This window comes from Cornus florida, unplaced genomic scaffold, assembly GCF_030987335.1.
Source record: "Cornus florida cultivar Cherokee Brave unplaced genomic scaffold, ASM3098733v1 CherokeeBrave_3.0.0_Hap2_Chr01, whole genome shotgun sequence".
In the NCBI taxonomy this organism is placed as follows: Eukaryota; Viridiplantae; Streptophyta; class Magnoliopsida; order Cornales; family Cornaceae; genus Cornus; species Cornus florida.
In genome coordinates this window covers 102,747,756-102,775,148 of record NW_026775571.1, presented here as the reverse complement: position 1 = coordinate 102,775,148, position 27,393 = coordinate 102,747,756, and the positions used below count along the sequence as shown (strand labels likewise).

Sequence of the window (27,393 nt, the reverse complement as noted above, 5' to 3'; positions counted from 1 at the left end):
TATTATCCCAATTTCTGTCCATTCATTTTCTCCCCCAACTTTTCATTTAATATACCGTTTGACTTTACTTTACTGACTTTTTTTTTTTTTTTACCTCACTTATTACACAAAGCATATAAAAGTTGTAGTTATAATTGTTTTACCTTCTGGTGATTATTATTTACTCTATATCTAATTCTCTATATTTAACCTAAAAAGGAACAATTTTCTACTTTCAAATGCTAAATTTTTGGGGATTAACACTGTAAAGACAGTAAAATTTTAAAAGTTGAGTGTTGACTTACAATTTAGGACATGTATAGTTCAAAAAGACTTGTATTATTCAAAATTTTGTACACAAAAAAAGGTAGTAGTTGTGTTTTGAACCTTCAAGTATTATGGTGGTTGTGATGCTTTGAGTTTGATGGATCTCCAAAAGTTATTTTACTGGATGCTTTTTATTCTTTTGTTTAACAGCAATTTACCAAACTATTTGAAAGATGAAAATAACATCAAGACTAATGCCAATATATAGATGTTAATGTAATCATAAATAATAAAAAAATCCCCAAGATGTTAACCAATAACAATTGAATATAATTTTTTTCTTTTTAGTATTTTATTTTTTAATTTAAAATGGTGTAACCATGCAAACTCAAAATTAATTCGGCTTACATGTTTTGTTGTTTGGATTAGGCTTGAGTTGAAAATTTTCAACACAAAATCGATTTTGTTTAAATTTAAATAAAATTAATTTGAAGTGGTTCAAACTATACCTGAAACCTCGAAAATAGTAACTAAAAATAACTTATTCAATTCACATTAGGTTTGACTGACCTGGACTCAGATTGAATTCATCAAAATAACAACTTTCAGTGAAGATTTAAAACTTAATTTGAGCTAATCTCTCAATTAATCCAAGTTGTATTTACCCTTTAGATAGAGTATAAACCATAATCCCCATGAAGTTAAAGACATATATATAAAGGAACTTAACTAGTCAATTGGCACCTTCCATATTTTATTTTTTTTACAAATAAGATTGCATTAAAAACATGATTAAAACTCCGTTATGATATCTATCTATATATATATATATATATATATATAATTTAATCATCACTAACCATTTACTGTCATTTCTTTTCTCTCTTTTACAAATCAAATAGATTATTTTTGACATATAATTCAACGATTGACCACACATAAGTAGTAGGTTCCATTAAACGTGTTTTTTTGTTGATTAATCTAAATTTGATTTGAGTTTAGAAAAAAAAATAAATTCAAGTTAAAATTCATCGAACTAAAAGATGTTATTTTGAATTTAGTTGAATTATTTTTATTTATTTTTGCATTTAATTCAACAATTGACCAATTAAAAGTAATCCATGTTTGTTGATTAAGCGAAATTTGATTTGTATTTCGAAAAATAAGCTGCCAACTAAAAGCTTCCAACAAAAAAATTTGTCTGAAAAAAACCATAACAAAAAACACATTTTGTTAGCATATGATATAATTGCAACGGTTGACCATATAAAAGTAATGGGTCCCACTCCACGCGACTGTGCATCGCGTGGTGAACAGGACGCGTGATGTCCCTTCCCAGCTCTGACTCTGAGTGGTTTCGTATATGCAATAAAGTGATTTTGACGGGACGCTCCAAAGTGAAAGGTCCTTATTTGGAGAAATTTGAGTGACAGTCCATATTAAATGTGACATTCAATCTTTCACCAACTATGTACTATTTTTTTATTTATTTTAGGGTCTGAGGGCATTTGGTTATGTTTGTTACTTATGTGTTTGGACTAAACCATTTCTTGGTTTGTATTTAGTAGATGGTTGGTTGAGTGTTTATTCCTTTCACATCGTTTTAAATTTGGTGTTTGTGTATGTATTGTATTTTTGGGATAAGTGCAGAAATATCCTGAAATATATTTTAAATAGTATTTTTATTTCGTATTTAAAAAAGTGTGTAATAAATATTTTTAATTTTTTAAAATTATGTAAAATTACTCATCTTTCAAAAAACTGTCATAAATTATTATTATAATACCCATTTTACCCTTTTAATCTTCCAAAAATACCCATCCTTCTCTCTCTACTCTCTGTGAGTTGGTCGTTGGCGTTTCCTCTTTCTTCCATCACCGCCAGCTTTTCCCACCACCGTCGTCTTCTTCAACCACTGCTTGATGAAGCAGTGGGACCCACGGTCAGCACCAGCCGGATCCAATTCTACAAACTCTCTCTTCCTAGATTATCTTGCAAAGCAGGAATCTTGGAAGGCGCGATTGATCTCACACAATGAAGTGAAATGGTTTTACAAAACCAATCTCTCACAACACATCTTCTACCTTTAATCCTCCCCACTGCCCACATCTTCAGACCATCACTTTCTCTCTCTAAACCCACCATCAGAACCCAATTCAACCCTTCAAAGCCATACCTATTTTGCAAATCTTTGGTACAACCTCTTAAATGTTCAGTTTCTGTCGTTTCAGAGCCTACCCAGCTAAAGTTGACTAGCAATGATAAACCATTCCCAGCCGAGGTTTCAAGAACAATCATGGAGTTGTCCTCTGTGGCCATTTTTTCTACGTTGACGCAAGATGGTTGGCCTCTTGGCATCGGTGTCTGCTTCGCAATACACCATTCAAGATAACCTTGACAAACTAGAGTTGTCTACCATCACTGCCGCTACATCGCTGAGCCCTCCCTTGCTCATCAGCCATCGATTCCACCTGCCGAGCTCACCGCCGAGTCATCCACGGCCAAGCTCTCCACAGCCGAGCCCATCTTCTTACCACCGTCCGTCCTTTCTTCCGTCGCTCCATGAAAGTTAAGCTCGCCGTCGCTCACAGCCAAGCTTCTCCTTACCCGCCGATGCCGTTACGCATGGGGTTTCTGGCTCTCGCCGAAGCCGACGATCGGGATGATCGGAAGTGGAAACGGCGGGTTTGAAACTCTGAGAAACGATGCTTCACATTTCAACAACGGGAGCCGTTGCTGAATTTCTCTCGATATTTACAGAGTGTAGCTTTCGGCCGGCACCCATCGCCTCAGTCCTCATCTTCTTCATCGTCTGGCTCGTTCTCTGCCCCCGCCTCCCAAAGTTCATGGTCGCCTCCGCCACCATCTCCCCCGTTAACGCCACAACCTCCGAGGTCACCACTGTCACAGTTTAGTGTCCTTTTTGGTCTTTTTACAAAAATTTGTATTTTTATATATTTTATAAAATTGTTGACTAAAGCCACTTTAGTCAAGTTTCGGTTTTAAATGTGTCAAATGGACTTGATTGTACCAAATTAAAACTTAATTGGTGTTTTTTGCACGAAAGAGTGTGATATGCACTGTAAGCATAATTGAGAATGTTTTTTGCCCTTGACCCTATATTCTTAGTATTTTCTTTACAATATATTTGTTGATTAAATTTTATAAAATAATAATTTTATCATTCCCTGATATAATATTAGGGCATTATTGATATTTCGCATTCAATATCATTTTTCAATACTAAGAGCAAGGATCCTCAATAAAATGTTTTTAATATTTGTACATATATTAAATGCCATGAGCCCGAGGAGATGTGTTTGTGTTATAACTAATTATATTTCTTCTATGTTAGAGGTACATAATATTACTAATAATTAAGGGAGGCTAATAATTAAGGGAGGCGATATTTGTACTTTACTTTTTTACAATTACATTACATTTTTATAAAAAATGATATTTTTATTCCTAATTTTACAAATAATTAATTATTTTTTCTCAAATACCACAATTATCCTCTGAGTTATAGAAATATATATTTCTCTTACACTTTCTCCTTTATTTGAGGTTTTGGGTCATTTACAATCTCTCTCAATTAAATCTCTACTTTGTATTAATTATATGCACTCTCTCACTTAGGATTTAATATTGATCTTTGTACGTAGAAATGCAAGATTAGTACAGAAAACCTGTAACAAAACTCCATGAGTTATTCAACACCATCATGCTAATGGTGATGATAAAATTTTCTTTTTGTATTGTGTGTTTTGAGTTTTATTTCAATTTTTTTTCTTTATGTGATTTTTAAGAATAAATTTGAAATGTATTTAAATATTGAAGTTTTTCTTATTGATGAGAAAAGTCCTAACTATTTTGACATTAAATTTCAAGAATATGGATTTTATGAAAAAAAAGCAAAAAAAAAAAAAAAAAAAAAAAACCGAAGAGAGAGAGAGATACGTTGGTATCAAAACCTACCTCAATAGAATTCAGCTTCAAAATATTTTTTCTTTTGGGTATAGTTTTTAAAAAGTTTAACGATATTCTACATATAATATTAATTGAAAAAAAATTCATTCACTGCGAAAAAAAATTTCAAGAAATGTATTTTATATAAAGAAGAATTTTCATCAAAAATGATAATTTTAGATAAAATTAGTTAGTACATTTAATATTTTATATATATATATATATATATATATATATATCACGCACTTTACTTTTTTGGAGACTTGAACCTTCACCATTCACTTTGGGAGGTAAAGGAGATACCCACTAGGTACTGATTATTTATTCTAAATATTAAATAAATATTGTTTAAATTTTCGTACATAAGGATTACTTTAAATAACTTTAAAATAATAAATTTCTTAACTAACTATATTAAACTAATTTATTTGCAAATATATGTGTCTGTATACATAGTACACACAAATTAAATATTTGTATACTGTAAATCTTTTAAAACTTGATCTGAATATCTATAATATTTGAACATTTATCAAGTAAATAATGAAACAAAATTGTTTAATATAAAGTGAACAACAATATGATAAAGATTTGTTATTATTTTTTAATATTGTAGATTTATTTTTAATTTTGCACATTTGTAAACATTTATATTCAATATTAGGTGCATTTTCATAATTGCCTCCTATAATAAATGTTACATATAGTTGTCATGTCCATAATTCAAGAAATGATAAACCACAATGAATTCAAGGATTTACAAATTGAATTCTTAAATTGGGAAAAAAAATTATAAAAATACATTTTTACACCAATTTAGTACTCCCTAATGAGTCACTTTAAAAAAAAAAAAAAAAAAAAAAAAAAAAAATCTCCCTCTCTTTAGTCGGTTAAAAAATATTTTGGCTTTAAATGGTAAAAAAAAAAAAAAAAAAAAAAAAAAAAAAAAAAAACTGATGATTGACTTATAATCCAGCCCTAAACGATTCCTACAAGGCAAGTCATGGATGTTGTTACCCTCCTTCAAAGAATCAAAGTCATTTAAATTTTCCATCTGTGACCTCCACCTCCGCACCGTCATGCCTCCAGGAAGCACGTTGCGTAGCGTTCGGATGAACCCTAATTCCACCACCATCCGTTACGATCACGGTACCAGTCAACCAATAACCAGTCATACGGGGTTTAAAAGTCAAAGCAACGAATGGACCAAAACGTACGTCAAAGCCCGCGCTTATGTTCGTGACTATGTTCTGTATCCATTCCAAGCGATCCACGTTGCTTGTGGCCCTCGGTTTAATCGCTGACGTGGATTCAAATCAAAGTCCTCCGTAGAGATAATGCCGCCACGTATGATTGCCACCCAAATCAACACGTCACAACCGTTTTTAGCGCTCCATAGTGCCACAAGAATTGTTTTTTTAATACTCCGGCAGAGTAATGATTCGTTAAAGGCATTATGGCCACTTTTATTTATTTGTTTATCTATTAATTAGAAATTTGGTCGTCACTAATAATCCCAAAATCATATACTAATTCTTCATATTCTTATTTGAGAAAATTTTCTCTTCAAAACCAAAATCCTATTTTTTCTTAGTGCTGATGATAAATTTTACTATTATAATAATAAATTTTCACTTATTTGTATTCAATTACTCATAAAATTGGTCATTATAATGATAGAATTCATCCACCTCATAGAACATAAAAAAATGGTCACCAATCAAGATTCAAATCCTCCTCTCTATTTGAATCAAAATAGAGAGTCAAAACTAAAATCCTCGTAGCAAATAAAATATTATATTAATGTTGGTTCCATGAATGGGAGGAAATTACCGACATATACCTCAATATTTTATGCAATGAAGTTGTTCTTATGATTGACCCCACATATTTTTCAATTTTTACTATTAAATCAAGTAATGAATATTGTATATTAATAAAATTCTCAATTTATTTATATATTATATTAATAATTATGCAAGTTACTTTTAAACTTATATTACCTTGGAAATAAATAATATTACTTTAACAATATCAACATCCAAACAAGAAAAACAAATCTTTAATATCTACAAAAAAAAAAAAAAAAAAAAAAAAAAAAAAAAAAAATTACATACATATAAGGCCAATGACATACTCCAGTAAAACTTTAGTTGTGAAATATGTTTTGAGACCTCCTAGGTAATCACAAGCCTTTCATTCTTTGACAAATGTCTACATGTTCAATGGTTCAAACTTCAAAGTCAAGTTCGGCGAATGGGTGTTCCGTGACAACTATATAGCATATTAAAAATGCCGAAATGGTTGAATTTGGAAATAGCATAGTATGACTTTTGGTGTATACTATATATGTATATATCTTAGATTATATTTTTACCTAATTGTTTTTGTCCATTACCTAGTTGCCTAGTTCATATTAGATCAGCACACCAGCTTCTGCTGCCACATTCTAACAAAATTTGTACTATCTAGATAAAATTTAGCTACAGAATTCTCTGGCTGCCGCTACTTATTTTGTTCACCTAATCAGCTGACAAAACAAACAACCAAACAAAATTGACAAACATAAAACCGGCCCATATGTTTTGCACTTATATCATGCAGTATATGTATATTATATATATATATATATATAGTCAGATTCTTTGCAGCTGTGCTCAATACAATTAAATTTGTTTTTCAGATTTAATGCGTTAAAAATATATTTAATTGTGTTGAAAAATTATGCCACACTACATACAATAGATGATCAAGACACACATATAGATACATGTGTGTGTATATGTATACATGTGTGTGATAAAGATCGACAGGGAATTAAACTATTGAATGTACCAGTAATGAAGGACCAAGAATCACTCGCATTTTGAAAAATTATATATCAATTTCAACCATTTAGGATGTCATTACACTGCATAATGTTAGGTGTACTCAACACGATTAAATCTATTTTCGAGACATTAAATTTAGTTGAAAGTAGGTAAATTTAACGCGTTGAAAAATTACACCACACTACATTAGAGAATTCGCTACAGGCATACACATTTAAATGTGTTGTGTTATGCGGGTAGATTGTAGAATTAAACAACTGAATGGACTTCTGAAGAAGAATTGAGAACCACTCAATTGTCGATACGCATCAATTTCAACCATCCAGGTTGTTACAGGACCACCACATACATACATATATATATATATACACACACACTTCTTCAACACATTAATAGGAAGAAAAAAAAAAACCCACTTCTCCATTTTCCAATTGAATCCCATCGTCTTTCAAATGGTAGAAAATAGGCTCCACCACTCATCCTCTTGACATTCTCAACCGGGAATATGAATGAATGAATATGCACATATATTGCTTGGTAGGGTCACCAAGCTCTCTCCCAACACGTTATGTCTATGGATTCCTCTTTGTGCACCAAACAGGGCATAAAACTATGAAAGGTGCATTACAAGATTATTTGTTTAATAAAACTACTCCAGAAAAGTCGATTCAGATTCAGCTCATTCCATCGCTTTCCGGGTTCAAACCGGCCGACCACGGAATTACCTGTGCTCTTGACTAATTACAGTCTTACCCATTGACGAAGAACCCATTGACGAAGAAAGATTAATATTAATACTAATTAAAGTACACTAGTCAATGATTAAAAGCATGATTTCAGGATTCAAGGTGTTCATACCAGACCAAACTCTGTGTGTGAAAGCAAAAGCGATATATGATCATACATGCACTGAAGATGTGCTGGAAGTAATACCAGGAAAAAAAAAAATGACTTCTAAATGTCCCAAGGAATTAAAATTTTAAAACCACCAAAATGTTACATACAACTTTATAATAATCTTTCTTCTGAACCCTCTACAATAGAGCATATAAGCATATCTCAGTTGCTGTTGATCGTAACTTGAAATTATAACTCGACTAGAACTTATTTTGACAATTAAAAGTTGCCAATTACAAAATATATATTTTTGGAATTGGAAAGTTGTTCAAAGATGCTATAAGTGCGATCATCACACAAAATGAATAACAACATGTTAGGAAGAAATCCAAAAAGGTTAGGACACATTCTATATTTGGTAAGTTTCATAATATACCAAAAATAGTACCTAGAACTTTAGGAATTAAGTCTAGCAGACTTAAACCTGTTCATGATTCTTAGAACAGGTTCAAGCCATTTGAATTTGGCCTAGAAATCATTATGTCATCCTTGAACCTGTTCCCAATTCTTTGAACAAGTTCAAGAGTCCAATTCTGGCCTCGAAATACATTCTGCCATCCTTGAACCGATTACCAATTCTTTAAACAGGTTCAAAAGTCCTGATAGCCTATGGAAAGTTTAGTTTCCTGTTTTAGATTTCTCTCCTAGTTGGTCTAGAATTGTTCCAAGTCTTATGCACGAATTTTATCATATTTTCAGAGGAACTAGGACATTCTAAAACTCTATATAAACCTTGATAGTTATCTAGGTTTATTTACGGCTTTTGCATACAAAATTCAGATCTATTAGAGAGCCATCTTTGAGAGAGATTTTTTATTCATTCAGAAAATCAATCTGATTCTTCTGATTTTATTTTTGAAAGCACACACATAAAAACAAGAGTGATTTAGTAGTGTTGTTCTCTATCTCATCGGAATTGAAGCATAATTAAAGATTCAAAAATTCCGGAAAAGCAGAATTCATTTGTTCTTCTTCAAATTCAGATCTAGAAGAAAAGGGTGAAGCGATCACACTTTGAAGGGGTCAGAGCATTTGTGGAGTGTTGTCTGATTTACCTGCAACTCTTCTACAGATATTAAGAGTAAGCCCGAGGTCGAGAGCTGTTGGACGAGGGAGTCGCAAAGCCAGGGATTGTCAGCAATTGGTTTTTGGTAGAACGATAAGGTATGAGACTGAGTCAAAGTTCGGTATACTTTGTTTCAAACATAGTGAATCGTTTATCTCAGGACTGCAGAGTCCAACAAGATTTTTCATATTACAATTAGTTTATTCTACCAATTGGGGTTTTCTCAATAAAATCCTGGTGTCATCTCTCAAACTCTATTTACTTTACTTGCACTTTATTTTTATTTTGTGATTTAATTTTAATTTTATTTCGATAAAATTAAAATAAATAAAAATTGTATAAAAGAGCAAGTTGAATCTGTTTACCATCAACCATTCCGCTGCGCACACTCAACAAATACAAGAAGCCATTTCAATGTGGTTGGTGCATAACTTTGAAATGACTCCAGTAACACATAATGAAAAACAGAACACTTCAGTCCACACAGAAAGAGTAAATGGAAGTAGACATGCTTGGAATCCTCCAAAATGACACTAAGCGAATGCAGACACTCACGTCAATCAATTAAACACATCGAAAAGCCTCCAGTATCCAACATATCACAATTTGAAACAAATGATAGGAGAAGGCTGCAATTACTTTGAACGTGAAAAGGCTTAAATCGACCGAGAACATGCTCAATTGCTGAAGCATGTAAAATTTCATCAGTCTTCTATCACGTATTTTTCAGTAAAGTATATCAACAAAAGTAAAAAAAAAAATGAAAAAAAAAAAAAATGATTGATATGACTTTGTGAACAAAGGAGCAACAATATATACCTATAATCCAAATGAGGCCCTGCATGAACTTTTAAAGCAATCAAAGGTTATTTTCAAGTATCATATAAGAGATTTATCAGTGAGAAACTTTCCAGGTAGGCAAGTATAAGTCTCGCCAACTGTTCATAGGCACAAATGGATGCACTTGTCATAATCGTATGCTTTGTTCTAATCAAAGAGAAAAGCACAGAACACAGCATAGTTTACAGTAGAAGGATTTGAAGGATGAAAAGCCTTTAAACATAAATAATTTACCAAGAAAATGAATGGAAGTTCGTAAATGAAGGTTTCATTGCTTCTATTCTAACATATTTTTATTAATGAAAAGCATTTGGCTGATAAATTGATTCTGTAAAAATCAATAGTAAATATTAATAGTCCAATCAGATCTGCACAGAAGCCTTCAGAGCCATCTACTATGATTTCTTCTATTTCCTTGGAGACTTGGCAGAGAGATACTTTCCACAGGAGACAAATTTCAGCAAAGTTTTTCCTTTCCTTGTCCTAATTTTCAAGTGTGAAAACTGCACAAATTCAATATCATAAGTAAAACCTTCAAATGGATCAAAACAAATTACAACTTAAAATTTATTACTGAAAATTAATCTACTTAATTTCCCTAGTAAAATTCTAAATACTGGAAATCTATAACAAAAACTAATCTAGTTCAACAAAGTCTGTCCCAACTATTTGGGGGCTACTGAAACTGATTTACAGCAATTTTTTGTGACGTCTTGGAAGTTATTGATGATAGGCCTTAGAAAACATGTTGCAGTTGAAAAGGACACCTTGTAGGACATATGAACAATGATTGATGGTGATGACTGCTACGACAATGATTTGAGAGTATTAGAGATGAATAATGAGCAATTAAGCATTAGGGGGAAAAAGATAAAAACTATTTGAGAAAGGGTTAAGGTTGATGCTGCTCTTCCAAAGTGAAATATTGAAAGATAAATGCACGATTGCAAATCATGTGATAAGGGTTACTATTGTTATGATAGACTGAAGAAACACTAGTTAAATGTTCAAATCCACCCATAGTCACAATTATGGTCTGACCCGTGCTACAGCTTGAAACAGCAACAAGGTTATTAGGATCAGAATACCGGATCAATGGCGGTCCATAAGATCGGATCTAGGATTGTAAGATCCTACATTATGATGAAAAAAAGACTCAAACTATATGTATAAAAATTCTTTAAATAAACAGGAAGCAAGTCTAAAACACAAAGAACAATATTATTAAAAAAAGAAATACTGAACACATATGTAAATGTTAGTGTATCTATGTAAATACGTTATTGTATAGAAGTTCACCCAATTAAATTTAAGTAGCTCAAAAGATAGCGTTGGGAGATTAAGATTGAAATCCTTGATTCACATTTTTTATTCCAAAAATAAAATCATTAGATCAAAGTTAACTTTTAAATGAAACTAACCTAGATAATTCTTTGACACAATCTAATAAATACCAATTACATATCAAATAACAACCAACACTCTCGACAAAAGCCATAAAACTAGTTCTTCTAATTTCTTTTCTTTTGTGGAAAGCAGGACACTTCAAATCAGTACATAGAAAAAACAAACAAATCATTGAATTCTTTATATACCTAAATGATCCCGTGGCATTCTGCTGAACCATTTACCTGAATGATCTCCATGGCAATCCCGCTAGGATCCAACCTCTTAGCTATTTTTTATATGATTCTGATAGCTTTGACAATTTTGGATCATAAGATCATGCTTTGATAACCGTGGGAAGCAATAGCTTATTAGAGCATATAGTCAGCGACAGACGCACTAGATCTTGCCCCAATTAGTACCAATTAAACAAATGACATGCACATTCATGTATCGAGGATGTCTACCAATGGTTAAGCATCAAGAGGTTCTCCATGATTAATCAGCCACCAATATTGCTCCCTCATTTTTTGTAATTCTAAGTGGACCATACTCATTACACTACAACTGTACAGCATTAGGACATAGGAAAAAACAACTAAAAACTTTCTTTTTCCTTTTGGGTGGGGTGAGGGGTGGGGGTGCTGGGACAATAGGAAGATACAATTACTCAGTCGTAACTCCCACAAATCTAAGAAAGTGGAACTTCAAAAGTTCATTATAAAATCATTATAAAATATCATGCATTACCTTAGGGTGAGATACTCTAGACGTTTTCCAGCAAAGCAGGCTTCTCGATCTAGGTTCCAGTCTCCTGTAAAACTAACAAGTATCAGAGCACTTTCAAAGTTCAGATGTACTCCATGCCAAAGAAAGATTAAGTCTATCTGACAAATTGAAGTGTACAAGTAGTTTTCATGCCAAAATAGGCCCTTGAATAAAAACTAATTAATCAAGAATTGGAACTTGTATACATTGCTTACTACAATCAGGACTTCTCATGGAAGCATACAAAGTTATTCGAGGACCAACTTAATCAACTGTAGCTCATTTGATGGTAGGGAACAACTAGATCCACGAATGATTATAGGTAACTAAGATGACTAGTTTAGGCAAACTAAAATAATTGAAAATAAAGGAAAGAAGACTCCTTTATGGTAAATAGGCTTGTTGCAGATCAGAAATCAAAAGGTACCAAAATACATACATTTTTATTATTTACACAGAGGACGAAACCGGAGACAATATTAATAATAAAATTTAATCATAAAATTAAAATAGGATGGGTCAACCAGAGGGGCCTTTCGGTCATTTATGATTGATGTATGCCTCTAAAATTGAAAAGCAAATTATATAAAACATGAACAATTAGTAGACCAGTCATACTTACTGGGACAAAATGATGAATGACTAAGAAACAACATACTCAATGTGCATGGCCAAGATTCGAATGTTGAGATGGATGTGTAGCAAAACAAGAACTGATAAAACTTTAAATAAAAAACATTCATGAGATTGTTTAAGGAGCCCACATGGATGATTTGGCACGAAGACAGTATGAAAAAGTGATAGGGTCAATGCATTTTGAGTCTCCATAAAGAATGAGCTTTCTCGAAGAAAATACTCAGTGGGACAGAGGGATTACTTATGCAATTTGTTCACAACAAGATAGATCAAGATTGGAAAGGAAAATGGAAAATCTCCTCAATTCACTAGCACTACATCTATCATTTACATATGAATAACTATGCATGCCCTATCATTTAATGTTTTAGCATCGTCACAGTTTTATAACATTCCAACAATCTATATATACATATTTGACGTAAGTACAAATAAGAAATGATATGAGAGACCGGGAAAAGAAAATGGTAACAAAATACGTACAGATTTTCTTTTTCGAGCTTTTCAGCAATAGATTCTGCTTTGTGTTTTGGCCATACATTCGGCTGTCTACATCCTTCTCCAAGCTGAATGGCTTGTCCAAGGGGCTTATTGCTTCTAACTAGGCTCTGGCTCTGACTTTGATCCCTTGATTTCCTTTCTGGTAGAGAGGCCACAGAAGATTTAAGTAAAGTTGCTGCTTCCCCTACCGAATTACTTCCCAAATCTCCTCTATCAGAATGTGTACAGTTATTAATATGCCCATTACCTTTTGGTTCTCTGGGAGAAGCTATAATTTCAACAATTTCACTTGTTCCCACCCCAAGGGAGTCAGACTGCAACAGTTGAGCATGAGTTAAACAATCTGTATCCATTGGAACCCTTTTGCTTAGATCATCAAATCCTGCCATGTGCATTCTGTTAGTGTTCATGAACCCTGGGTTTGTATACATCTTAAATGAACAATTCTGAGAAGCTGGTAGAATGAGTGGTGCATTAGTTCCAGCCATACCGTCTTTCCTTGGCCCACAAATGATTTCAATTGTTACAGGGGACCCAAGAACGGACTCAAATGCTTGTAAAATATGCGCCTTATACTTCTCTGCCTTGGATTCTGTCACATACGAATTGAACATCAACTGAACAGTTGAAGCTGCAAGAGCAATCAACTAATTAGACAGACATGCAGATATTCTCCTAAAAAAACCCTAGTGAATCGGCATGTCAAGTATACACCATCAGTGTGACAAACAAATAGATGTCCTACATATAGGATTGACAATGCATAAATGAGGTGTATCTTCGTTCTTGTGTATTAAGAAGACAAAAAAGCATTCAGAAAATAAAGAAGCAAATACCAATGTGCCGGATCCAACAACAAAAAGGGTAAAAATCAAAATAGAACCAATCCCAAGGCACATAATTCCAAGCTGAGTACAGTATAGTATTGGCTTTAGGACAAAGTATCTTTTCTCTAAGTTTCCAATAAAGTATTCAATTAAAATCTATAATTTGGTAACTTTACGAAGCTATAAACTCCCAAAGGAGGCAAAAAAGATGAGTTTAGTCTTTAACTGAGATGATAGCTTGTCTTACAGTCTTATTGTGAAGAATTAAGGATGAGGGTGGATTGTGATGATCACATCTGAATAAAGAGAACATCTCTGACTATCTTAGATGAAAATGCCAGAAGAGAAAATTTAATGGAAGAAATTATAGGAGAGACCACCACAATTTGGTACTTTTACCATTTTAAATGTAGAATTAATTTGGGAAATTGAAGCTGCAAGGATACTTCAGCTGTTGTGTAGAAAATAAAATATTTTTGGTCTTCTCTAGTACATGGCTGTTTGCTCTTTGAATTTATTGCTGCATGAGCCTACACTGAAGAACGACATAAGAAAACTATGAACAAAATGGTTACAAGGGGCCTTTTTGTCTTTAACTTGAGAGCGGTTTCAAATTTTAGTAGTAACTGAAAATTAGACGTTTCATTTGTTTTCATCCAGTTTTAAACTACTTGAACTCCAAAAGAATTGAGTTCTGACTGCCCCATCCCCACTCTCCATTCCAAAGGAAAAGAAACCCAAGTCCCCATGGCGGGAGGAGGGAGAGGAGGGGTGCACGCAATGGATATGGCATGTATCAATATAACCACACTTCATTCCATTTATAAACCATAAGCACACCACTTCCGTGGCAGGCCAATGACATCAACAATTTGAGTGCAAAGAACTTTGCTTGGCTACTATAACTGCTTTACCTGCTCACATTCTCAAATTTAAGTAAAATAAACTATCTATAGTGACATCTCTTTATGTTTATTTAGGTCTTTTAAAAAATGTCAACAGAAAAAGTTCCTCAGACCTTTTCCATTTACATTATTATCATAATAGTAAAATATATTTTACTGACTTCACTATTCAAAAAATAAGAAGTCTTGTCCAACCCAGAAACTGAGAAGGGAAAAGAAAAAAGGAGAAGGATTCAATTGTTTCCAGATACATTTCCTGGACTCCCCATGCCCCCTCTCTCCCCCAATTTCTAAGTTTTACTTAAGAAATTATTTTTTTATAATCTTCTATTATTCTTTCATTTCAAGTCCTTTATATACATAATTTATTAACAAAATTACATAGAACTACCAACGGGCCAGTGGCCTAGCGGTATCAGCCTCTTACCTCCCCAAAGGGAGGTCAGGGGTTCAAGTCTCAAAAGAGACGTGTGTGTGAGTACCAATTAGGGAAAAAAAAAAAAAAAAAAATTACATAGAACTTCTTTTATAAATTTTCATTCCTTTTATTCATCCATATTCAATTTTTTGTTTCCTAAAACCACATAATTATTATTTTATAATTTCCGGAAGATACAAATTTACTTTTATAGTTAAAGAATAATAATACTGTCATAATAAGTAACATTCAACCATGATAAAGTTAATACTAGTATATTTATAAGTCAATTATTAAATAACTACATAATGCATGTTTTCAAAATCAGACCAATTGTCAAATCAGAAAAGGGACTGGGTTGAGACTCAGATGTTAACCCTCAATTCAAGTAGAATAAATTGTCAAAAAATATATCAATTACTGAAAAATATAATTAATAGTATTCAAATTTGAGAAAACAAAATTTTCTAACTTCCTATTAGCAACATTTGGCTAACTGTACAGAAAACATCACAAAAATGTAAAATGCCATGTATCGAGATTGTCAATCCAAATCCTTAAATATGTAGACGCATGTATGCATACATGCATGGAGGGAAGCATGATATTAGAAATTTTGTATTGGAGCCAACAGTAGGTGACTTTTCGTTTTCTTTTATGTTTGCCCAAATTATGTGTTGTAACTTGCAACTCTCCGCACATGTTTATTCATATCCAAAATGATATTTCAATTTGATTTATCATAGTAACACTTGTTAATATTTGATATACTACCATGCTATTTTATTCATGCATATAGCATGGACGCGCCGGCCAAACGAGGAAGACTAGTTGGAATAAAAGGTAAGCGATGGAGAGGGCGACCAAAAATAATATGGGATGAGGTTATTAAAAATTACTTTAAAGGGTTAAAAATAGTAGGCGTGTAATGGAAAATATTGGAGAGTGAGAATTCATGTGGCCGACCCCATTCAAATGGGATTAAGGCAAGGATGATGACGATGATGCATACGTTATGGACAATCACTACATAGTACTCCCTCCGTCTCAAAATAAATGTCCCTTTTTGGGAATCTAACTTTTTAAGAGGATGACTTTTACTATTTTTTTATTGTATTGGTAGTGAATGAATTACCAAATCTATCCATAGTGAGTCCACGGGGATGTGATGGTTTACTTTTTATAAGTTCAATGCAAGAAGGTTAAATTGGTAATGTTACAAAAAAAAACTAGTACTTTGACTTTTCAATTGGGACATTTATTTTGGGACAGCCAAAAATGGAAAGGTGGACATTTACATATATGTGTGTCTACCTACTATAGCTTTACCTCTCTTTTTCATTATAGAGTTAAGGTATCTTATAACATATGTGTGTTTGTGTGTATTGAACAAAGTTGTTAAGTTTTAAGAACTCCTGATACAAATTGGGACAAAGTGAAGTATGAGGGTTCGGGTTTCAATTGGGACAAAGTGGATGTCTGTGTACCTACCAAAAAAACTATTAACGCATTAAATGTACATTATTTGATCACAAATGTACATTATTTAATGATATTCTCCTTCTATTTTATGACAAAGAAGGTGACTAATAAAAATGAATCCAGGGGACAAGTTAAAAGATGAAAGTGAAATGCATTAAAACTCACTTGACTATAAGATTATTAATAATACATTAGAATGGTTAGAGGTTACACATATTTGTTTATTTAAAGATATAGATGCAGTATATGTTTTCTTTTATTTTGTAATTAAAAAGATGATTGACATGGTTCTAAAATATTAAATTAAAATCCTTCTAATAACCTTTTAAGAACTCTAATTTTTCTTTTAATTAGTATATTCACTTCTCTTTTTCCTTCCTTTATGTACCATTAATTTAATATTTGAATTTTGAGACCACTAAAGCTTAATTTAATCATATAATTTTTTATAAATTAAAAAGATTATTTTATCCCTCGTTATTTTTATTATATAATGTTAGAGATATTATATTCACTTGATTACCGTAGAACTAAGGAAAATAGTATGTGTAGTCCTTATGGTTTTGGAAAGTAGACATATTCCTCACTTGCCATTTCCAAATCATGCTAAAGTTACATTCTATCTCCATTTCACTACATTCACAACTCCATTTTATATTTACCATTCTGTAAATTCTAGAGACCATTGCTTGGTGCACTGGTAAAATGCTCAAGCTGTCAAGCACGAGAACGTGAGTTCGAAAACTGAGGGCAATTGGTGCGTGTGATGTCAAAGGTTAGGTTTTATCCAAATCACACCTTCCAACTCCCTCGATTAATGGAACCACATTGCGTGATGACCCCTTTTTTTGACCATCATGTAATGGCAATTAAGGACATATTTGGTTTCAAAGTTCTATAGGAACTCCAAATATAAAGATCGAATGTCCTTATAACTCTTTTGACTCATCATACCTCTTTTGAGTAAATGAAATATTACAAAGTGTTTCGATTCATATGTTTTCACATGTGTACCATAACTTCTTTGCTCATGTACTACACTTAAGAAAGTAGCCTAATATTATTATCCAATTAAATAAGATGAATAGCTGCTTGTTGACAATCTATATAAAGTCATTACGCAGTTTGGCCCCCTTAATGAATGGTGCAAGGAGGGATATATTAGGTACAAATTTAACTGTAGGTATTATTTGTACAAGGTGGCATATTTGAACCAGAGTTCTCACACTTGGCAAGTTGAGCTTTACCACTGCCCTAAGAGATAGCCGTACTTTTGACAATCGAATTTGCTCTTTTTTCTTTACTTTCCTTGAAATTTAGATCCTGAACAAAAAAAATTAACTAAATCAATGTTACCAGTAATGTATATTTTATGTATAATGAACAAGAATTATAATGGACAGGGTACACCACATACTCTAATACTCTAAAGAATAATGATGAACCCTGTACATTTTGAATTCCCATCTGAGTGTGTTCTTGGTATTTCAAAATTATATTTATCTATCAAATATATTTTTGACGAGCAACAGAGTAATTTTAATTTTCCTAGTCCTAGAACAAAATGTGTTTAACAGGGGGAAATTGAGGTTTAATTTTGAAATAAAAAAATATATATAATTATAAAAGGTGAGGCAGGACTGTGTTTCTATGCTCAACCTCCCAAGCTAGGTAGCCCAAAACTAAATCTAGAATCACCAAAATTGGAAATAAGGATCCTATTCTGTGCAAGCGGGATCCAAAGAATAGGGATAAAATTAAAAGCAGTAATTTCAATTATTCACAAAACACAATTCAACAAATAAATCTGACCCCAAGAAAACCTTCAGACTTTCACAAGCTAAAAATATTCCCACATAAAATGACACAAAAATCTCATAATGTTAAAAAAAAAATTCCAAAATGTATGACAATAAAGCATCAATTAACGGCATGAGTATACAGGCATAGCACGTGTTAGAAAGTACCTGCACCAATACTGACAGAGATTAGCTTTCCTTCTTGATACATAAACTCTTTTATGCCATTTATTTCAATCTTTTCAAGCACCTCCAGCCAAATGTCTTCAATTTCCTTATGAACTTTACCTGATAAAGGCCTGCCACTCATTCTATTCAGATCAGTAGAGACTCTAAATGTCTGTTCAGGAAGTGTTCCAGCCCTGGCATTTCTTTTTCTATCTGTACTAATTATTTCTATCTTACCATTATGATTAACATCACTAAAATTTCCAGCTTGAAGGTTTTCTATTCTAACATCTGTTGAGAATCCTCTGTCAGTACTAGGCATCGCATCTCGCTCAACATTACTTTTCCTAGGTCTCTCTCTTCCACCAGCACTAATTAAGACAGATGGACTATGATTGAAACTACTGTCGGCAGAAGAACTAGGCAACATATACTGTTGATCAGGAGCAAGTTGCAGCATTGCAGCCGTTAGCCATGTTAATCTGTCATTTGACATTCTTAGTTGTTTTTCAGCTTCAGATAATGTTTTCAAAGCTTGACGCAGTTTTTCCATATCTTCTTTAGGTACTGAAACCAACACGTTCCATCTGTCAGTTGGCAAAAAAGGAGGCCAATATGCACCCGTACCGTGACTTGTAATTAAATGAAAGTTTTTTTAAAATAATATCAAAACCAGTGAATTAAACAAGTGTGCACCAAATATTTTGGGACTTACATGTTTGTTGTCGAAAGAACTTCTTTCTAGGCCCTTCTTTTGTAAAATCATAGGTACCAGCAAGAATATCAGTTATCATAGTAGCAAGTTGTGACATCAAAGCTAATGGCTCAATACCAGGTTCCAATATCTCTCTCAAATTCTTCACAGTATTAACTGTGTCAGCAGATAATGCTAAATCAAGTAGATCTATCAACTTATCATCAGAGATAAGTCCAACCTGGAAAAAAGATACATTAATCATTTAGCAAATTCATATGTTACAACCACAGCCTTTAACGCATCTTAAATTAAAAGTTATTGAGATGTCAATGTCAAGCAGATGTGAAAGCATTTCCTTTATCTTTGACAAATAGTAATTATTCAAGACATTAAAACACTGAGCACTTGCACAAAAATAGTAACATAAAGGAAGATCATATTTGATTGGTGGCAAATCAAACAATGATTTCTGTATCCTAATTGGAAATTGTATCTGATTATGCATGATATGCTGAAGTTTCTTTTCTCAAATTGAAATAAATGCAATACTATACCCAAAAGTATCAAATACTTGGCAAACGAAGTACAGGTTGTTGAACTTTGCTTTATCAGCTCCTACAACAATCCACTAAATATATATGCTATGTAAAAATGGCATGACTTCTTGCTAGGAATGTAATCTTTGCTTGGTTGAGACTGAACCTAGTTTTGAAGTTGTAGTCAAACTAATTACTGTTTGTTGTGTTCCTTTCTTGAACATCCACATTTAACATGGGGTGTTACAAGTTACAACTGGTTTATTCTTGGGTTTTGACTTCTCACTTGTTAAGGGAATGAAACAAATTAGCAGATATGTCCATCTTGATTGTGATAAGGAGGTTGCTATCTGTATGAACATGGTGTCACGGGCGGGGTGCTTCGCGGTTCGACCTAAAAGCTTAAGCTATTAGGTGGTACTAACACCCAACCTTATATGCCCAAGAACCCTCCCCATTCGGATCCGATGTGGAACAAGAATTCATGATATTCTCCCCCACCCAAACCCGCAACGCCCTCATTGCGGTTGGTCCACCCTGCCTATGGACCCAGTACCCGACCCGGATATCTCCGTGTGGGCGCTTGGAGTGACATCAGATCAATGATTGGGCCTGCTCTGATACCATTTGTCATGGGCTGGGTGCTTCCCAGTCCGACCCAAAAGCTTAAGCCACCCAACCTTATATGCCCAAGGCCCTCCCCATCCAAATCCGATGCGGGACAAGAATCCATGGCAATTGAGTCCCTAAACAAGTTAGCCTTGCTGAGGCTGGATAAATCTGGTTTACTTGATAATTTGGTGTACAAGATCTGCATAAGGGGTATTTGCTAGCCTGGTTGGCTTCTTTTCTTTCAAAGGGGTTTTTCCTTTCCTTGTTTTTTTGTGCTCAAAATTCTTATTCATACAATGGTAGAGGACCTGAAAACCCCCATCTGTAAATCCAGGGTATTTGGCTAGATCGATGATAAACGAAAACGAGTGGGCGTTCAATTAGCCTAAGAGCTTGGGTTCTAATATTCGATGGCTCAAGTACCTAACTAAGGAATATAAAGCAAAGGAGCTCAGCCGTATGGATGAGCAATCCGACTTAACACAAAAGAGAAAAAGAAAGTGAACTCATCTATAAGAATGATTAAGATGACTTGCTGTATTTGCACACGGGTGCTGGAGCAGGTGTTGTTATCATTTCCCCCAAAGGAAGAAAGACAGCATTCAATCTTCAGAATGAAACACAAATAGAATATTTCTTTATTTTCTAAAATAAAAAATTTGCTTTCAGTGTACTGACTCACATGTAAATAAAACAAAAATGTGTTATTTTATAAAACAATTAGATTATCCTATGTTCACTTGGTATATATGTGTGTGTGTGTGTGTGTACAAGTTCAATCATATACATGCATTTCATAACTTAAAGCTATAATGATTTAAAAAATAAATTCCAAGTTACAAATTTCAGGGTCTATATTTTGCATTCAATCTTGAGCTCTCTGCGTGGTTTATAGATTCTTAAAAGTAAAGTGTAGAATCATATCCCTATGATGTAATGAAGCTGATGAACACATGCATTAGAACTTTAAGGGCTGTAAAGAGAATGGTTTTATTTATTATTTTCTCTATCATTTTACTTTTCAAGTTTTTCATTTAACTGATGAATACAATCAATCTTTTGCCTTAGTGTCCCTCCTCTTTTTTCTCGAATGTCTAATGAATTCACAGTTTCTTGAAGAATGTGAAATTATACAATCAATAGAACAAAATATTTGGTGAAACAAAAACGAATAGAACACATTGGATGCAACGTATCATGTATCGTAAATGTAAATATGATTAAAAAGAAATTAATATGTTCTTATCATTTTTGCTTTTCTTTTTTTTTTTTATATTTTTCTTTGTTTATTTTTGATAGGCATGTTCTTATCATATAAGTAATCACCTAATCATAAAAAATTACATACATGCATGTGTAGTTTATTAGTGGCATGTTAAGGATTAAAAGGTTATCAAATTAATGAAAACTAAACAATTAAAGGAGAACTAAGACTAGTAGAGTTAGTTTTGAAGTTAAAACTTGATTGGTAAGATCAAAACTTCATGAACAAGTTCTCCCCATTCAGTATTTTCCAATTTGTTCTGAAGATACTATTTGAATTTAGCGTGTAAGGCATGTTTGAACTTCCCATGTGAAAAAGTCGTCCACCCAATCTTCCACAGCATTTGAAGGCAAAAGATCAAACCAACCCAAAATTTATCATTCATTTAAAACACAAACAACCTCCTGCCCCCTTCTCACGGTGGGAAACCCACTATAGACATTTAATTCAAAATCAAATTATATCACTTCGTGGAATCCTAAAAGACGATCCTATACATAAACAAACACAATTCAAATGCTACTAAGAACACAGTAAATTAGATTTATAAAATGTGCTATCATGCACCAAAACTCTAGAGTAACAGATTTCCTCTATGACATCAAAATGCCCCTAACATATAGGCGATAACCAAAAGAATATATTGCCAATGGAAAGTCTTTTAGAAAGATCATGGCTTTACAAATGATGTGTCAAATTGCTTCTTTGGACATTCCACGTATAAGTGAAGTTCGTAACAGCTCACTCAACTTACCCTATTAGAAACTAACCTTACAACTTTACAAATTTTAAATAATACCTTAAAACTTTACAAAAATTCCCATGAACCTTCTTATATGTACATAATGCATAAGCACTATTAGAAACTAACCTTAAAAGTTTACAAAATTTCCCATGAACCTTCTTATGTATCCATAATGTATAAGCAGTATTAGAAACTATCTTTCAATTAAAAGGTATTGACCTCATAGTGTAGGGGAAATTCCAGAAATACTAGAAAAATATTTCTTGAAAAAAAAAAAAAAAAAAATCACATATAGCTATGTGATGTTCAACCAGACAAGTATGACATTTCTCCTCCAAGAAACAAAACTGAAATTGGAAAAACTTCAAAATATTACAAAAACTTGGGAAAGAAATTATTGCAAACAGGAAGTAATCACACTTCCGCAGCCCTAACATGGTATCAGAACCCAAGATTTGGCTTGTAAATTTTGTTGTTGCTGCAATAACAGTGAGGAACTTGTTAGTGTGCTTTGAGGTGGGGCAATTAAAATAAAAAAAAAAACTGTTCCTGCTTTTGGAAAGATAATGCTTTTTAAGTTTGGCCGAGGTACACAGTTCACACAAGATGATAGAGAAATATACTGATGCAACAATTTGTTGATTGATGTATCTAAACATTTTAGTCTATGAGTTTTTCTAAATAATGCTGCTGTATTTTCAGTTTATTAAGACTTTGAATGGCTTTATCAATAATGTTTTGACTTAAATTAAGGTACTGTGTTAGGTAGGATCCGTTTTAAACATATCTACGAGTTTTAGATTTTTTTAAGCCAATACATGGGCTTTATATACATACTTGGAAGAGCTTTGAACTTTGTCTTCCCCCCTACTTCCTCTTCCCTTCTCTTATCTTTTTGTATCTGTATCTCTCTTCTCTTAGTATTATATTTTAAAGGAGTGAAACTTGTCTTTTCACCTCTCTCTGATCTCCACTCTCTTTTTCTCCCTCTTCCTTTCTTGTGAACAAGAGGCTTAGAAGATGCAGTGCACCCTCCTCATTCAATCCAGGATAAGTCTAGGGAAAACAGTCTCTGACAAACTATACACCGAAACTGACATGTTACATCGCCAAGGAAGAACTATTAGAAACAGGCAGTGATAAGTTTTTGTACTTAAAATATTGAAGAAGATACGATCTTTTGGAGTTAGTAAAGGCATAAGAAAGGAGTAAGATATTGAGGCAAAGTGCCTGTGAATGGTATCCGTGAACAGTGCTTTGCTGATTTCGGTTCTCGTGTGCTACAATTGAATGATCAATGGGATAGGTTAGGCTCAAATAAATCTTATATGTACTATAATTGATGGAAATTACTTATGATAAGCCCTCTGAATTAGTCAGTTAAAATTTATTGTTACAAAAAGACATGTAGCATGGCACTTCACTGAACCCGAGAGAGAGACAAAGATGCAGGATGAGCAGCACCTTGGAAAATCATTAATTAAACAGTAGAACAAATGTTCAAAAACTAAATATTGTTGATGTAAGATGATGATTAAAAAAAAAAAGTCTACTAACATTGTGATTAGGCAGCAAGAACAATATTATGGTTGTTATCTCTATCTAGCAACAGAAGAATGGAAATTCCCCCCACCCAAAGAAAGACAAAACAGAGGAATGGGAATCCTTTGTCCAAGGAAACTCAATTTCTGAATTGATACATCTACAAGTATTAACATCCAACACACCAAGCAAGAATATTTAATAGTATCACTGAGATTTTTTTTAGGTAGATAAAAAGACAACATACCAGTTCCTGAACCAGAGGAACAGAGATTCTCTGCCCTAGCAAGCTCAACTGTTCAAGAGTCATCTCAGCATCCCTCAAAGATCCATCTGATCTGGATGCAACAAGTTTTAGAGCATCCTGGTCAATGTCTATATTTTCTTTGGTGGCAATCCACTGCAAAGTATAGATAATATCTGCATCCTTCAACTTTGGGAAAAAGAACTTCTGGCACCTGGATATGATTATATGAGGCAGAATATTGAGACTCGAACTGACAAGGAGAAAAACCACATGCCTGGGTGCTCGATCAATGACCTTGGATATAGCACTCCAGCAATCAGGAGACATAGTATCACAATCATTGAAAATAAACACTCTGTATGACTGAAGCTGGGAAACAATCATATTGTCAAGTAGATTCATAATGCTATGGAAGTCAAAATTACTGACAGGAGCAATTTCCTTTATATTTCGACTCTTACCCATGTCATGCGCAGTGCAAGAATTGCAATACCCACAAGGTTTAGGATGCTCAGGACATTGGCAATTCAAAGCTCTGGCAAATATGCGAGCGCAGGAGGTTTTACCAGTGCCATGAGGACCATAAAACACATAAAGCAACCCAACCTTCCTCTTCATAACAGAATTTGAAAGAGCTTGTGCTACCAAGTTCTGCCCCACCAGATCTCGAAAGGTCCTTGGCATGTATTTCTGAGTCAGGTTTCGATGCCTACCACTGCGATGTCCTCTAAACTTTTGTCCATCACCAGATCTAGCATCTGAAGCAAGGTCAGAATCCATTTCATGCTTTAATAGATTATCAGCAAAAATGCCCAACTCCCCAGAATACTCATGCACCCAACAGGCGTTGTCAGTGCTCCCCTGGGATCCAAACCCCTCCACTAGTAAAGGCAATGCTTCTACATCAGATTTAGTAAACGAGCTTGAGCGGTCAGACAGGGCAGGCATATCAGAAACACCTCTCCCTCGAGGAAGCGGAGCACCTTTCTTTAAGTCTGGATCAGACAAACCACAAGACAAACTCCTCCCAGCAATGTCAAGAAAGCTTTTCCCCCTATGATGAATTCTGGACCAATTCCAAGGGACACCACACCCATTTCTAGGAGCCCTTGTGACATTCTGATCAGCATACTCTTCTTCTCCCTCCTCCATCTGATACTTTGGGCAAGTTGAACCTTGAGCTAATGACTCAGAGACAACAGGAATTTCATTCCGAGTCCCAGCATCTCTGGAAGCCATAGCAGCTTGAGTTCTACTCTCACGTCGAAACTTGCGCCTTTTTATTCTTTTTAGTCCACTGCAGTTTTCGCGGACGCTCCCTTCTGCTTCCTCACCAGTTTTCTCATTTTGGGTATGCTGTCCATGAAGATGGGTGTGAGATGATGCTACAGCATCACTATCCATTTGAACCTCGTGCAATTGCTTGGAGAGTGTCTTGAGGTAAACATCTTCTCTATGCATCCCCCTTTGTTTCATTTTCTTATCCTTTGGTTCAGAGACCAAAACATTACCATCTTTTAGAGGCTCATCATTGTCAGCAATAAGATCAGTTCCCAAATTCCCTCCACTCGACTCTTCTCGCTTAATTCTTCTACATTCCAGAACTCTACTCTTGCTACAATGGTCACTAACAGCAGCTATGCCATCATTATGCTTACTCACATCACCGGGAGTAACCGCTTCTCTAGGTAGACTATATAAGAGCAGTGAGCTTCCAGAAAACCCCCTACCATTTCTCTGATGCTCAATACCCAGTGACCTTCTCCCACTACTCACCATGACATCATTTTCGCCTCTTTTAGAAATCAAATCAAGAGAAGGAGAATGCCATGAGGGTGGACTTGTAGAAGGATCTCTGAGAGAACGTGACCTTTGAAGGAGAACAAGGTCCTTCATAATTGACCTATCGGCCAATATGGGAGTATGTTTATGCATATGGTTCTTTAGGTGAATACAATTTGTCAAGTGGATATGATTTTGTAGATGATCACTAATGTTACCATTTGCATCTTTGAGTATCCGGTCTCGAACAACCCTGGTCATGGTCAGGACATGAATGTGCCGAGAAGAGGAAATTTTGGAACATTAAGGCAAGATATCAGAAGATATTGCATTTTCTTGATCAATAATGATCCCAAATCTTCTCAAATATGCATTATGATTGCAATAAAATCCATCAATGATATCCCACTAATGTGTCTAAAATCCAACATTATTGTCCCATTCCAAGCAATCAAAAATCCCCCCATTACAAACCCATAAACAAAGCATTCAAATTCACATGCAACAACAACAACATCAAGTCAGAAGATGATCCCTGAAAAATCCCCTAGTACCATCCCTTCAACACAAATCATTAGGATACAAAAACCCACCAGCAGCAATCCAAAACCCATGAAATTAAACATAAAAATTCAAGGTTTAAAGGCCCATAATCAAAATCCACTTCACAAGAAGCAATGGATGGGAGAACAAACAGAACACTCTACAAGTCTACATGCAAATAAGAGCAAAAATGCAATCTTTTTCAATCTCTGAACTAACCCTAGATCATTGATTTGAGAACGTGGAAAAGAGAATCAACGGTGGAGTTCAATCGTGAGACTCCAAAAGAAAAAAACAAAGAGGTTAGAGAAGACTGGAATCACCTGAATCAGAGGCAAGTGATCCGGTTGCGTCATGAAATCTCTGTCTCTCTCTGTGTCTGCAATTTTTCACATGAACTTCAGGAGGGTTTCTTTCGTGAAAACGATAGGAGATACCCCAGACAGGGAAAGAGACAGAGAATGGGTGTTGTAGAGAGAGAAAGTGAAATGAGTTGTACATAGGGAGGGAATAGTAAGCGAGATTTTGACAGTCGCCAAGTGAGAGAAAGGAGGAGCTTTGTAACTTGTAAGAGAGAGACGGGGGGGAGAGTTCTTTAATTTTTAGAGAGAACAGAGAGACTTGGGATTGTTAGAGAGAGAGAGAGAGACAGAGGTGGTATGGGTCTGACAAACTGTTCATATATT

At 34.1% G+C, this 27,393-nt stretch overlaps 1 protein-coding gene across 3 annotated transcripts; it reads right to left on the bottom strand.

The window, feature by feature from the left end:
• Positions 1-9,653: 9,653 nt before the first annotated feature.
• On the bottom strand, positions 9,654-27,393 carry LOC132310247 (protein STICHEL-like 4). Of its 3 annotated transcripts, none has more exons than XM_059808455.1 (8): positions 24,383-27,393; positions 19,455-19,674; positions 18,740-19,306; positions 13,631-13,732; positions 13,388-13,522; positions 13,123-13,279; positions 11,986-12,049; positions 9,657-10,352 (listed from the first exon to the last, which is right to left on the bottom strand). In XM_059808455.1, exons 1-8 carry the CDS (start codon positions 26,423-26,425, stop codon positions 10,257-10,259), a joined length of 3,384 nt encoding a protein of 1,127 aa, XP_059664438.1. In that variant the 5' UTR covers positions 26,426-27,393; the 3' UTR covers positions 9,657-10,256. The 3 variants fall into 3 exon arrangements, with proteins under 3 accessions (XP_059664426.1, XP_059664438.1, XP_059664431.1); XM_059808448.1 differs by having other exon boundaries at positions 9,658-10,352; positions 13,631-13,771; XM_059808443.1 differs by having other exon boundaries at positions 9,654-10,352; positions 13,123-13,771.